Below are 12,822 nucleotides of genomic sequence, written 5' to 3'. Positions count from 1 at the left end.
TAGCTCAGCGGCCACAGGTGCCTTTGGCGGCCTTCCTCTCCATTACCTGGGGCTGGCTGGAGGGCACCAGTTGTACTTCAAAGGTGGGAAACAGGTGGAGCTGGGATGTGGACATGGATGGGGATCATCTCCAGTACTGGCCCAGCATTCTGCCTCTGCCCCCGGCTCCCGTGGGCGTTGTGAATGATGCCGAGCGCTTGGATCTCCTGCTTCGGGGTGGAGAGTCTGCCCCTTCAGCCTCTGCCTCCCGAAGCCGTGGTTTTGCCAAGGAATGCCCAGAGCTCATTCCCGGAGACGTATGGTCCAGTTACCCAAAGTTCCAGTCATAAGTCATTTCCCTGGACCATCTTTGGCTTCCGAGAACAAGTGTCCTGTCCAAGCAGAAGCCACGGGAGAGGGAAGGGAACCGAATAGAGGAGGGGGAGACCCCACATTGACCCACTTGATTCTCTCTGAAAGCTCCGCCCCCTGGGCAGTGGCCCTTTGTGCAGTCAGAGCCTTGACTAACTGCATGACCCACATCCGACCCAGATGGAGCAGCCTCAAGCCCCCCTAGAAAGTGGGAAGTCATTTGTATCTTACCCACATTGATTCATTGAACATCTAGTTTGGGAGCACCTTCTATATACCAGATCCTGTTCTGGCACTGGGGTCACTAAAATGGAACTGTGTTTCTGCCCACCCAAGTTGCTGGAAGGGGCCATGCAATCGTGCTACAAGAATTTTTCTTGAGCTTGCATTTCCAATGTATCTAATTGACCTGTTTTGCATAGTGAACGTTAGTAACGCTTAATTGCTTTCACATAGGTACTTCTTTAAATGAAAATACTGGGCGCCTGGGTGGCTCAGATGGTTAAGCGTCTGCCTTCGGCTCAGGTCATGATCCCAGGGTCCTGGGATCGAGTCCCGCATCGGGCTCCCTGCTCCTTGGGAGCCTGCTTCTCTCTCTCTCTCTGTCTCTCATGAATAAATAAATAAAAATCTAAAAAAAAAAAAAAAAGATTTTAAGTGAAAATACTGAGTTCACTTATTCCCATGCCCCAAGGGACCATGGGCACCCCACTTTGGAAAACACAATCATAAATCAGGACGATGGTCCCGGTGCTCTCGCACCATGGGGAATATGGCCCCACCAGGCTTCCTGGGAGCACCAGGGAGGGGTCCCCGGGATTGCCACAGGACCAGCAGCTGACAGGGTGCCACCCTGCAGATGATGGCTGTGTTGTAACTGCAGTTTCCCTTTCCAGGAAGAAAACGCAGATGCGCTTCTTTGCCAGTCCCGACAAACGGCCTCTACTTAAGTTCCTCTTCATTAAGTAGTATGAAGACAGCAAATGTGGTGACTAAATTTGGAATCAGAGGCTTTTAAAGGCGAATCTCTCAGTAAGCTGTTATGCATTTCTTCTCCCAGTTCAGGGATAAGAGTGGCAATTAGATGCATGGTTATGGCTTTTTTTTCCGACCTCAAGGAAACCCTCAGATGACTCTTCTCTATGGCCCAGCCGCTTCCCCAGGATATGTCTCTGCCTGTCAGGCACAGCTTGGCATCAGAAGGATCAGATGTTTCAAACAGCTAGAGATTCCCAGAGCCACAGCACCCTTCATATCCTGGGGGAGGTTGAAATGAATGATTCCCAAGCAGTGGTGTCCTGGTGAATGTAAGAGTCGGCTCTCCGGGGTAGGGGAAAGCCCTGATGGGTAGCAAATGCCAACGCCCGTGGTGTAAAGACTCCCACCACGGCTGATTGCAAGCCAGGGATGTGAAGTCACTGGACGGGAATTTGGGAAATTGACACCTATAGATACAATTGGTTCACCTCAAGAGTACACATAGTAGTAAAATGTAATCAAATGATTGGGAAATGATGAGTTTTGAGTACTTAAATTCATTTTTAGTAAGATTAATCATAAGTATAATTTTTTAAAGAATGGCGTGCAAAACAAAACCAAAGATCTTAAAAATCGGTCAGCTCTTATTCACTGCCAGGAGCCAGCCCAGCACACCACTGCTGCCAAGTTTTCAGTCAACCTTGAAATTACTTGGGTGCTTGAAAAGTCCGCCCTCAGACTCTCAGGGCAAGGGCTTTCTGCAGAACTTCCCAGGGAACAAACGCCCTCAGCCTCAGAAGCCAGCCCCCAGCCAGGCTTCTCTGTCCCACACGGCCCCGTGCCTGTCCCACAGACCTCACACAGTGGCACAAATCACTTCAAACAGCAGTGACTCACCTAGGCACGCACCTCACGTCCAGGCACCATCCTGGTTCAACCCCGTGACCTCCACAGGTTTCCCCACGGCAGAAACCAGACCTGGTGTACTGCTTTGCCAGGCTCGGGCCCAGCCTGGTGCTGTGGGGTCCCATTAAACCCCTCGGTTCTGAGGACACAGACCCCAAATCCAGGGACTTGAAAGTAACACTAACAAAGACCCTCAGTATCACTCAAATGCAAAGTGGGCTCCTATTTGAATTTTGATTCAAACCAACTGCCAAAAAAATTGGGGGGGGGCACCTGGCGGCTCAGTCGGTTAAGTGTCCCAACTCTTGATCTCAGCTCAGGTCTGATTTCAGGGTCTTGAGTTCAAGCCTCACTCTGTGCTCCATGCTGGGTGTGGAGCCTACTTGAAAAAACAATTTTTTTGAGACAGCGAAATTGGACTTTGATTTAATGCCATTTTTATTTTTTATTTTTATTTTTTTTTAAAGATTTTATTTATTTATTTATTAGCGAGTGAGAGAGAAACAGCACGAGAGAGGAGAGGGTCAGAGGGAGAAGCAGGCTCCCCGCTGAGCCAGGAGCCCGATGTGGGACTCGATCCCAGGACCCCGGGATCATGACCTGAGCCGAAGGCAGTCGTTTAACCGACTGAGCCACCCAGGCCGCCCCCCTAATGCCATTTTTAAATGCAATAATGGTATTGTAGGTTTTTTTTTTTTTTTTTAAAGCAAGTACTAATCTTTTTTAAAGCAGTTGGTTGGCAAACTACAGTCCCACTTCCTGTTTTTGTAAATAAAGTTTTATTGGAACACAGCCACGCCAATTCATTATACATGTTGTGGCTACTTGGAGGGCAGAGTTGAGTAGGCAAGATGGAGACAGTGTGGCCCCCAAAGCCCCAAATATTTACAGAAAATGTTTGTAGACCTCTGTTTTAGAGAAACATCCTAAAGTATTTACCTACAAAATAACAAGATGTCTGGGATTTGCTGTAAAATAATGCAGTGGGGGAGGGAGAAAATGTAAATGAAACAAGATGGGCTAGGAGGCGATGGATGCACTTGGGTTCATCATCCCAGTCTCTCTGTTTTTATGTATGTTTGAAATTTGCATAATAAAAAGCTTTTGAGCAGGGAGGACCTGCCCTCCACAGCCTCCCAATTGCTCTGACTTCACCAGGACCCTGGCACCTTTGGTCTAACGGGAATCAGGACAAAGCTACTACCATTGACCCCGTTTCCGTACACGCCCAACGATGACTTCTGTCCCGGGCTAACCAGAAAGGCCATGGGCGCTGAGAGAGCCCCCCAGAGCCAGCCATGCTGTGAGTGCCCCCCAATGGGGCCCAGGGGTTCTGGAAAGGGGAAGGAGGGGCAGGAGGGCTCTGCGGGAAGGGGGACTCTGTCCGGGAGTCAGGCCATAGATTAAGGGCCTCAGGTAAGTCTGTCCTCTGCTCTCTGAGCCTCTCCCTGATCCAGGTCTGGACCCCTGACTTCCACCTGGGGCCCTGGGCATCCCCTGGGCAGGCCTTACCCCCTCAGACACTTGGTGAAAGTTTTAGTAGCGACCACTCACAGTCTTTGAACTGCCTCAGAGAGAATAATATGGTAAAGCTCGAGCCCTGTCCCCCGCACAACTGTGTGGCCCCCAGTATTTCTTGTCCTGCCAGCTGTACCCAGGTCTCTGTCCTGGACCATAGCTGGCTGCTTGTGGAACTTCCATTAAACATCAACCTGAGCTTAGCCCGGTGGTTCTTAGGGCGATTTTGCCTCCCCTTCCCCTGGGAATGATTGACAGTGTCTGGAGACATTTGTGGTGGTCACAGCTCGAGGGACAAGTGCTACTGGCATCTAGTGGGTAAAGGCCAGTGAGGTTGTTCAACATCCTACAACGCACAGGATGACCCCCACAAAGATGGCCCCAGATGTCAACGGTGATGAGGCAGACAGACCCTGGCCTGGCCCCCTCCCTAGTTCACGAGCCCGAGCTTGCTGCTGACGAACAAGCGTTTCAGAACATGGGCCTGGAGCCAGGCTGCTGGGATCCAACCCAGGTGCTGCCGCTTCTCAGCTGGTGACCTCTCTGGACCTCAGTTTTCTCCACTGTAAAAAGGGCACAGCTAAGCCCACCTTGTCAGAATCCTTACTGGAGTAAATGAAGTAAAATGTATGAAGTATCTGGGACGTGGTAGTAAATAGCACCCGTAGGCATTTCATAGGGAGCCCTGCCCTAACAGGATCCCTACTCTCAGGCGCTCTTGGCTCCCAACCCTGGGTCGCCTCATGAGTTGGGTTCCTCTCCCTCCCTTTCCCTGCCCTGCTGACGCCTTGAAGTTGGCATTTCTTTTTTTTTTTATAAATTTTTTTTTTTTTTTAAGATTTATCTATTTTGACAGAGAGAGACAGCGAGAGAGAGAACACAAGCAGGGGGAGTGGGAGAGGGAGAAGCAGGCTTCCCGCCAAGCAGGGAGCCCGATGCGGGGCTCGATCCGGGGACCCTGGGATCATGACCTGAGCCGAAGGCAGACGCTTAACGACTGAGCCACCCAGGCGCCCCATGAAGTTGGCATTTCACTTAGAGTCCAGGAGGCGAGCCAGGGGTGTGCCCGGAGCCAGGAGGCTTTGAACAGAAATCCTGTGTGGGAGAGAAACGAGCAGGGTCGGCTCAGGGACCCCAGCAGGGCCCCCCAAGCTGTTTTGGGGACCAACACTCTTGCCTAGACAAGTGCAGGAGTTCATGGCTCTGCTGCCTCCACCCCTTTCTGTTTCCATGGTATGGCTGCTCGCTTTCTCCGTGCCGACATTGCCTTGAGGAAGTAGAGCAGATGGGCCTCTTGCCGGGGGCCAGCAGGACCCCCGGCTCTGTCATTCCCCATTGTGGGACCCGGGGCATGAGCCTTGCCCTCGGCGGGCCGGGTTCCCCTCCAACAAGGTCCCTGGGGTTAGAGGGGCGATCATGCCATGAGCTCGTGCAGCTACTGTGAGTAGAGTCAAGCATGGTGGTGCTCAGATGCCCCGCATCACCGGGAAGGAAGCAGGCAGGGGCGGCCGGGAAAGGCCTTCCCACTCGGAGGCCTTGGGCAAGTCCTGGGGTCTTCCCCTGCCTGCTCCCTCTCCATCTCTCAGATCCCTCCTCTGCCAAGTGCAACGCTGTGAGGCCCACAGTGAGCGCAAAGCACTGAGCCAGGACCACCTTAGTGGGTCCTCACCGTGGGGATGGCAGTCTCTGCCGTTTGTGCTGACTTGTGCCCTTCGCTTTCTTGGCATTCGGTCTCGAGGCTCAAGGCTCTGTCCAGCGGATTGTTTCCTTCTTGGCTGCTCCTCCCAGGCCCCCGCATCATGTTTTCTGACTCATGCTCCCCTCCCGCCCCCCATCCTCCATCAAACCACATCCCTCTTTGATGTACACTTTCGGATTTTCCCATCTTGTTGCTGCAGAGGATCTGCTGCTTCTGACCTTACTCCTCACCAGCTGCCTGGTGCCCTCTGCCCCTGCCCCAGGAAAAATCTCCGAAGTTGTGTCTTCTACCTCCACCCACTTCAGGGGACCTACCACATGTGCCCTTGGCTAGAGCCCCCAAAGCCGAGGGACCCTTGCTGCCACAAGTGGAGAGACTCATTGGAGAGCCCGGTCATCTTGTTCTTCTCACTGCCTGACCTCAGGAAAAAAGCACCCCACATATAGGGGTGGTGAGGGCTAAGGCCAGAGGCAAAGAGGCAGAGGCTCCTGCGGTCTTTTGGCTGAGGTGCCCCCGGCACCCTAGCCTGAGCCGAGCACCACAGCTGAGCATCTCAGTGCAGGGATGGGATGGATGAGCACACATCCAGGGCTGCTCCTTGTGCAGGGCTGGGGAGCAGGGGGTCACTCCTTGAGCCCCTCCCGGTACCCACCATGGTGGTAGCAGCGGGCATTTCCTAAGGAGCAAGTTGTAGTATTGACCCAGGTGCTTGTTCACAGGGCCTGACCTGGACTCAGTGCCTTATCCTCCCCACATTTTAATGGCCCCCACTTGACAGCTGCAGACCAGAACCATGGAGGCAGGCACCGGGCTCAGGACCGCGGCAGGCTGGCCTCAGAGACTGAGGCTCAGAGCAGCCGTGAGGGAGGGGAGTGGAGCCAGCAAGGGCCCTTCAGGGCACAGCGACAGCTGACACAGAGGAGGACTCGGAGGCCGTCACAGGGAACATGCAACCCCAAGGGCAGACACAGGGACCCCGAGACCAGGCCCCCTTAGCATGGTTACCTGAGCATTTATTTCCGGTCTTCTAACCGCCCCAGAACTATTTGGGGCAAAAGGAAGAAAATAGACTGATTCGTTTCCTCTCAGCCCCCCTTCCCCACCACCCACCCCCTCCAGCCTCAGCTAAACTCTGAGCACCTGACCCTACAACCCAGGAGAGTAGTTTCATTTCCCCGCCACAGATTTCCCAGAGGGAGGGGAGGGCGGGGCTCAGCTGGTTTAAGGACAGGTGAAGGGGGACGGGGCAGACCAGTGGGAGCAACAGAGGACAGAGGTGCTGCTGCTGTCCACGGAGAGCCAAGGTAGAGAGGAGGCTGCAGAGACTGGGACCGTCAGAAACAGACACTTGGGGACAGGGAGGGCAGAGGAGAGGGGAAGAGAGAAGAGAAAGGAGTGCAGGGAGGGGTACCGAAGGGCAGCTAGGTGAGCACAGAACAGGAGACAGCTAGATGGGATAGATGGAGGGATGAGGCCGTAGGCGCGGCCAGGCCCCTGTCACAGTGACCCTTGCCTCCCCTCCAAACTAGACACCATCTCCCACCAAGAGTTATGGCCTCATTAGGTAAGTAAGCAAGGGGCCACGGGGACAGGGGGTACGGAGCCCAATTTTCTCCCCACACGTACCTACTGACCTGCCCACTGACCCCGTCCCTCCTCCCTCCAGCCCGGTACCTCCTCGTCCTGGTCTCCATCTTCCTCAGCCTGGTGGCATCCCTGGATTGGAAGGCTTCCCACAGCGAGGATCCCTTTGAAAAATGTATGCATGATCCTGACTACGAGGTGCTGCTCAAGGTTGTGACCTTGGGGCTCAATCGGACCTCGAAGCCTCAGAGGGTGATTGTGGTTGGTGCTGGTGCAGCTGGGCTGGTAGCTGCCAAGGTGCTCAGTGATGCGGGACACAAGGTGAGAAGTGCCGCTTGTCATCTACCTTGAGTTTCCTGCAGCAGGCTGGGAGTCCTGGGTATAGGGGCCTGGCTACATCCCGGTTAAGGGGCTGGTAGCAAGTGGGGAGAAGAGATGTGCTTTGCTGCTTGGTCTGGGGAGTGAAACCCAGAGGGAGGCTGAGAGGCCTTTGATTTCCCTGTCCTGCTCTCTCTCATTCCTGAGGGAATTCCCTCTGAATGTCCTCCAACCTCCTGGGGGGAATTTGTGTTGGTGGAGATGGAAATTCCACTCAAGGAGAAGTGCCCCCTGAGGTCTAACCACTGCCTCTGTCACTGAAATCCAAAAATGAGAATGGGCTGGGCCAGGACCTCTGTGCCTGCAAGAAATCTCCCCACTTTCCGGGCTGGGAAGTCCCTTTGCAATATGACTTGCCGTCTTCCTGCTGCAGTCTGGAGAGTGTCATATTTTAAGTGTTTGCTATGACATTTGTTCAGCTCCTCTCACTTGTCCATAAAGAAGGGGGTCCTTCTCTAGTTGAGGTCTCTGCTGCCGTGGGGATGGGAGGCTGGGGGTGGGGGGGGTCAGTGGGAGGAGCTGAAGGGCCCTGCTTGCTGTCCCCCCCCATCCCCCAGGTCACCATCCTGGAGGCAGACAACAGGATTGGGGGCCGCATCTTCACCTACCGGGACCGGAAGACGGGCTGGATTGGGGAGCTGGGAGCCATGCGCATGCCCAGCTCGCATAGGTGAGGCCTGACCAGGCAGCCAGGCGGGCACCGAGGCCACCCCCAGTCCCATGGCTATGCTCAGACTCAGCCAGATCCCCAACTCCATCCCCACTCCAGTGCCAGGCTGAACTTCAACTCTGACCCCAAACCCAAAACCCCAATCAAGTTGCGTCAAGACTCCACCTCCCCCTCTGTCCTGATCTACCTTCAAGATCTCCCAGCTCCAGCCCCACCACGTCCAGCCAGAGCGCCAGACCCCAATCCTGTCCCTTCCCCATGACAAGCCCCCACCCAACCCAGACTCTGTCCCCAGTCCCACTTCAGCCCCAGTGAAAGCCAGCTCCCACTCCAAACACAATCCCAAACCGCTACACCTTCAGCCTTCCAGCCTTGAGCCTTGTTCCCATTTCATCCCAGGCCCCAGCACCCATGACCCCAACTCTAGCCCCACTGCAGCCTCATGCCCATCCCCAAGCCCCCGGAGAGGGGCCTTGACCCCCCCCTCCACACACACACACCGACACACACGCCCTGCCTGATCCTCACGGGCCTCTCCGGCTCCTTCAGGATCCTCCACGAGCTCTGCAAGAGCCTGGGGCTCAACCTGACCAAATTCACTCAGTATGATGAGAACACGTGGATAGAAGTGAACAACCTGAAGCTGCGGAACTACGTGGTGGAGAAGATGCCTGAGAAGCTGGGCTACAAACTGCGCCCCAGGGAGAAGGGCCACTCGCCCGAAGAAATCTACCAGATGGCTCTCAACCGGGTAGGCAGCCGTCCCCCACTCCCCTCTGCGCTCTGCCCTCTGCCCAGCCTCCTCCGTGCCTGGCTGCTTGTCTCTCTCATTCCTCCCATCTGCAGTCTGCCGTCGCTGGCTCTTCCATCTGTGGTTTCCCATAAATGCTGCTCATCCCCAGAGCTCCATCAGCCTTTGGTCTCTGATCCCCTACACACACACACACACACACACACACACACACACTCCGGACAGCCTCACCTTCTACATCTTTGGCGTAAACTTTGACCTGCAGGCTGATGTCTTCCCCATCCATCTCTGGAGACCCAGCCTTCTGTCTGTGCCCACCCTGGCCGTACCCCGGGACCCGCCAGCTCCCAGTGAGCTCAGCATCGTTCCCTAACCTCACTCATATTCCCACGTTCTCCCCTCTCATAATGGCCCCATCACCCCCACCCCAGTCACAGGCAGACAGACCCCCAGGTGCCATCCTAGCTCCCTCCCTCTCCCTTCCACCATCAGTGCCTCCCTGCCCCATCCTTCCTGTCCGCTGATCGCTTGCACTGTTCCCACCTCTCGGTCCCCAGAGCCCCTGCTCCAGCTCAGGTTTCATCCTTTACCCTGGACCTTCACCCTGCTCCTCCCCTGCTCACAGCCCCCTATGGCTCCCCAGCACCTTAGCCTCAGGTTCAAGCCCTGAATGGTCTGGGCTCTCTCACACCCCCAGCCTCATCTTCTCTCCTCCAAGAAATTTTTGTTACCCCTCAAAGCCCTCATGGTGGCCTTAACACCCCAGCTCCGTACTCCTTCATACCCACTGTGCTCCTGCACCATCCTGCACCCACGCCCTTGCTTGCTCTTGCTTCCCGCCCTGCCTTAAAGGCCTTTTCCCTTTCTCACCCACAGAACCCTGCTCATCCCCCAAGAACCAGCTCAAACGTCCCCTCCTCCAGGAAGCCTTCCTTGGTGCCCTCAGGGAAGAGCAGGCCTTGACCTCCTCTGGGAGCTCCTAATTGTTTATCTCCCCTCTGGGACAAGGGTGGGCACCAAGTCCAGGCCATTTCTGTGCCCTGGCACCGTCCAGTTCAGGGAGCCTAGGGAGACTCGAGGTGAATGATGAGTGAGTGAGTGAAGGGGCACATCCTTTGGCGAGTTCCCTGATCTCAAGGGAGAAGCCAGGTGGACAGCGAAGAGGGCTAAAGTGAGACGGGGCTGTCAGGAAGGGAAGGGACTTGACTAGCACGGTAAAGGGTGGCTACTTGTGTTTCAGGCAGAGATGAAGCAGGGGAACCAGTGCAGATGGGGGCGGGAGGTGCTGGGCACTGCACATAGGGCTGCCGAACTGGAGCTTCCCTAAGAGATGGTGACCGAGGGGCTGGCTGAGGGTGCGACTCTGCGGCTCCAGGCACTGGGGAGCCACGGCAGGGCTTTGGGCGGGGGAAGAACCAGTTCTGTCTGTGCCCACAGGGATCCGGGTGACAATCACTAAACACCAGCAGGATACAGCATTGACTCACAGGCTAGGACAGATGCAGACCAAACCATGCCCAATGGGGATGAGCGTGACACTGTCAGGGTGGGCTGAGGCTGGGGCAGGAGGGGCCGTAACGACTTGGGGAGACTTTACAGAGTGGCGACAGTGAATTGCAGTGGAGGGCAAGGCCAAGGGCACAGCATGGGCAAAGGCCTGGCGACTTGAACAAGAGTGGCAAATGGCTGGCCATGGGCAGGTGCAGGGAGAGACCCCAGCTTTGCACTCCAAGTCTGGCCTCTGCAGTCCTGCCCCTGGAGCTCAGCGTTGTCCTCTTGTTCCACCACAGGCCCTCAAAGATCTCAAGACACTGGGCTGCAGAAAGGCAATGAAGAAGTTTGAAAGGCACACGCTCCTGGTGAGTGGGGGTCTCAGCGTCGCTGAGAAACCTTAACAAGGAGGGTGCCCGTGGGGCAGTAGCCCTGGAGTCAGAAGGCGGAAATCCTGGACTCCAGGCCTGCCGTGGACCCCCTGCCTCACCCCAGGGCAGCACACGGCTCCCTCCCTGGGCTTGCTTCCGTCATCTGTCACAAAAGGGGGCACTGGATCGCCAAGCTTCAGAGAACCGTACTAAGCTCACGGTCATGTCACGGAACCAAGTGGCTCAGCCTGGGAGGGACCCCCGTGGGGGTGGGGACAGAGCCGGAGGTGCAGCCGGCTTGGGTCCTGACCCGGGCGTGCGCCCGTCCTGCAGGAATACCTCGTCGGGGAGGGGAACCTGAGCCAGCCCGCCGTGAGGCTCCTGGGAGACGTGATGTCCAAGGACGGCTTCTTCTATCTCAGCTTCGCCGAGGCCCTAAGGGCCCACAGCTGCCTCAGCGACCGGCTCCGGTGAGGGGCGGGGCCAGCTGGCAGGGGCGGGGCCGACGAGGGCCCCGGCGCTCGCGTAACGGGGTGGGCGGGGCCGTCGGCGTTGGGTGAGGCCGGGCTGATGGGAAGATGAGAAGGGGCTCCCGTGTCTGGCCACACGGGCCTCCTCATCCCGGGTCCTCGGGCGGAACTGGGTAGGAAAGGTTCCCGGAGAAAGGCGCGGCCCAGAGGAGAAGAGGGGCGGTGCCCGGGTCAGACACTTCTCTGCTCCCTGGTCCTCGGGGGACGTCGGGGACTGGCGAGGGCCGGGGTAGACGGGTGGGCGGGGTCAGCGAGGGGCCGGCAGGTGACGGGGCCGGCAAGGGAGTGGGCGGGGCCTGCGAGAAGGGGCGGGGCAAGGAGGGACCCGGCAGGCGAAAACTAGAACCCGGACCGGGAGTGCGCCGGGATGGGGCCCGCGGGGAGGAGCCGGCGAGGAGGGCAGTGCCCGAGCTCCGGCATCACGCTCCCGCCCCGCCCGCAGGTACAGCCGCATCGTGGGCGGCTGGGACCTGCTGCCGCGCGCGCTGCTGAGCTCGCTGTCCGGGCCGGTGCTGCTGCACGCGCCCGTCGTGGCGATAACGCAGGGGACGCACGATGTGCGCGTGCACATCGCCAGCTCGCGCAGGGCCCGGAGTCTGAAGGCCATGACCGCCGACGTGGTGCTGCTGACGGCGAGCGGGCCGGCGCTGCAGCGCATTACCTTCTCGCCGCCGCTGTCGCGCAGGCGGCAGGAGGCGCTGCGCGCGCTGCACTACGTTGCGGCCACCAAGGTGTTCCTGAGCTTCCGCCGGCCCTTCTGGCACGACGAGCACATCGAGGGCGGCCACTCGAGCACCGCCCGCCCGTCGCGCGTGATATTCTACCCGCCGCCGGGCGAGGGCGCGCTGCTGCTAGCCTCGTACACGTGGTCGGACGCGGCGGCCTCGTTCGCCGGCCTGAGGCCGGAAGACGCGATGCGCGTGGCGCTCGACGACGTGGCGGCGCTGCACGGGCCCACTGTGTACCGGCTGTGGGACGGCAGCGGCATCGTCAAGCGCTGGGCCGAGGACCCGCACAGCCAGGGCGGCTTCGTGGTGCAGCCGCCGCTGCTCTGGCGTGAGGACCAGGAAGAGGGGCCGGACTTCGACTGGGCGGTCCCCTACGGCCGCATCTACTTCGCGGGTGAGCACACGGCCTACCCGCACGGCTGGGTGGAGACCGCTGTCAAGTCGGCGCTGCGTGCGGCGGTGTTGATCAACAGCCGAGACGGGCACGTGCTGGTCGACAGCGACACCGAGGATGGGGTTGTGCGCCTGGTGCCCAGCCGTCCCCGCTGCGAGTTCGAAAAGGCTGACGCCACCCCCTCCCCGGCTGCACAGAGGATAACCGCTCAGCACACCACCCACAAGAGCCCCGAGCATTAAAAGTATTTTCAGAAAAAGCCGTGTGCTCCTGCCCTCCCCCTGGGTTCAGTCGCTTCCCCCGTTGTGTGGAGCAAAGCCATTAGCCTTAGCGGCAGAAGCGGCCGCGCCTATTCTGGAGCCCCCAGAAGCTGTCCTCCTCTTCCCTGGGTGGTGGGGCTCCGCTGGGGCCGGGGGGGGGGGACAGGACCGACACTGCTTTGCGCCACTGGGAAATGGTAATCACAGTGTCCA

The 12,822-nt window shown here is 57.7% G+C and overlaps 1 protein-coding gene across 1 annotated transcript in view; it reads left to right on the top strand.

Moving 5' to 3' along the window:
• The window catches only part of IL4I1 (interleukin 4 induced 1), a 36,079-nt gene extending 23,479 nt beyond the window's left edge, over window positions 1–12,600 (top strand). Inside the window, exons 2-9 of the mRNA XM_045891982.3 lie at window positions 1,248–1,383; window positions 3,394–3,538; window positions 7,119–7,357; window positions 7,972–8,084; window positions 8,634–8,835; window positions 10,626–10,694; window positions 11,031–11,167; window positions 11,670–12,600. Of these exons, the coding sequence (XP_045747938.1) occupies window positions 3,502–3,538; window positions 7,119–7,357; window positions 7,972–8,084; window positions 8,634–8,835; window positions 10,626–10,694; window positions 11,031–11,167; window positions 11,670–12,591 (1,719 nt within the window). The 5' untranslated portion in view covers window positions 1,248–1,383; window positions 3,394–3,501 and the 3' untranslated portion in view covers window positions 12,592–12,600. The remainder of the gene's footprint in view (window positions 1–1,247; window positions 1,384–3,393; window positions 3,539–7,118; window positions 7,358–7,971; window positions 8,085–8,633; window positions 8,836–10,625; window positions 10,695–11,030; window positions 11,168–11,669) is intronic.
• The last annotated feature ends 222 nt before the right edge of the window (window positions 12,601–12,822 follow it).

Source organism: Mirounga angustirostris, unplaced genomic scaffold, assembly GCF_029215605.1.
Source record: "Mirounga angustirostris isolate CCGP_5_RB_7025 unplaced genomic scaffold, mMirAng1.0.hap1 SCAF_16, whole genome shotgun sequence".
Classification (NCBI taxonomy): Eukaryota; Metazoa; Chordata; class Mammalia; order Carnivora; family Phocidae; genus Mirounga; species Mirounga angustirostris.
Note: the sequence above shows the minus strand (reverse complement) of the source record. Positions and strands in the feature narration are given on the sequence as shown.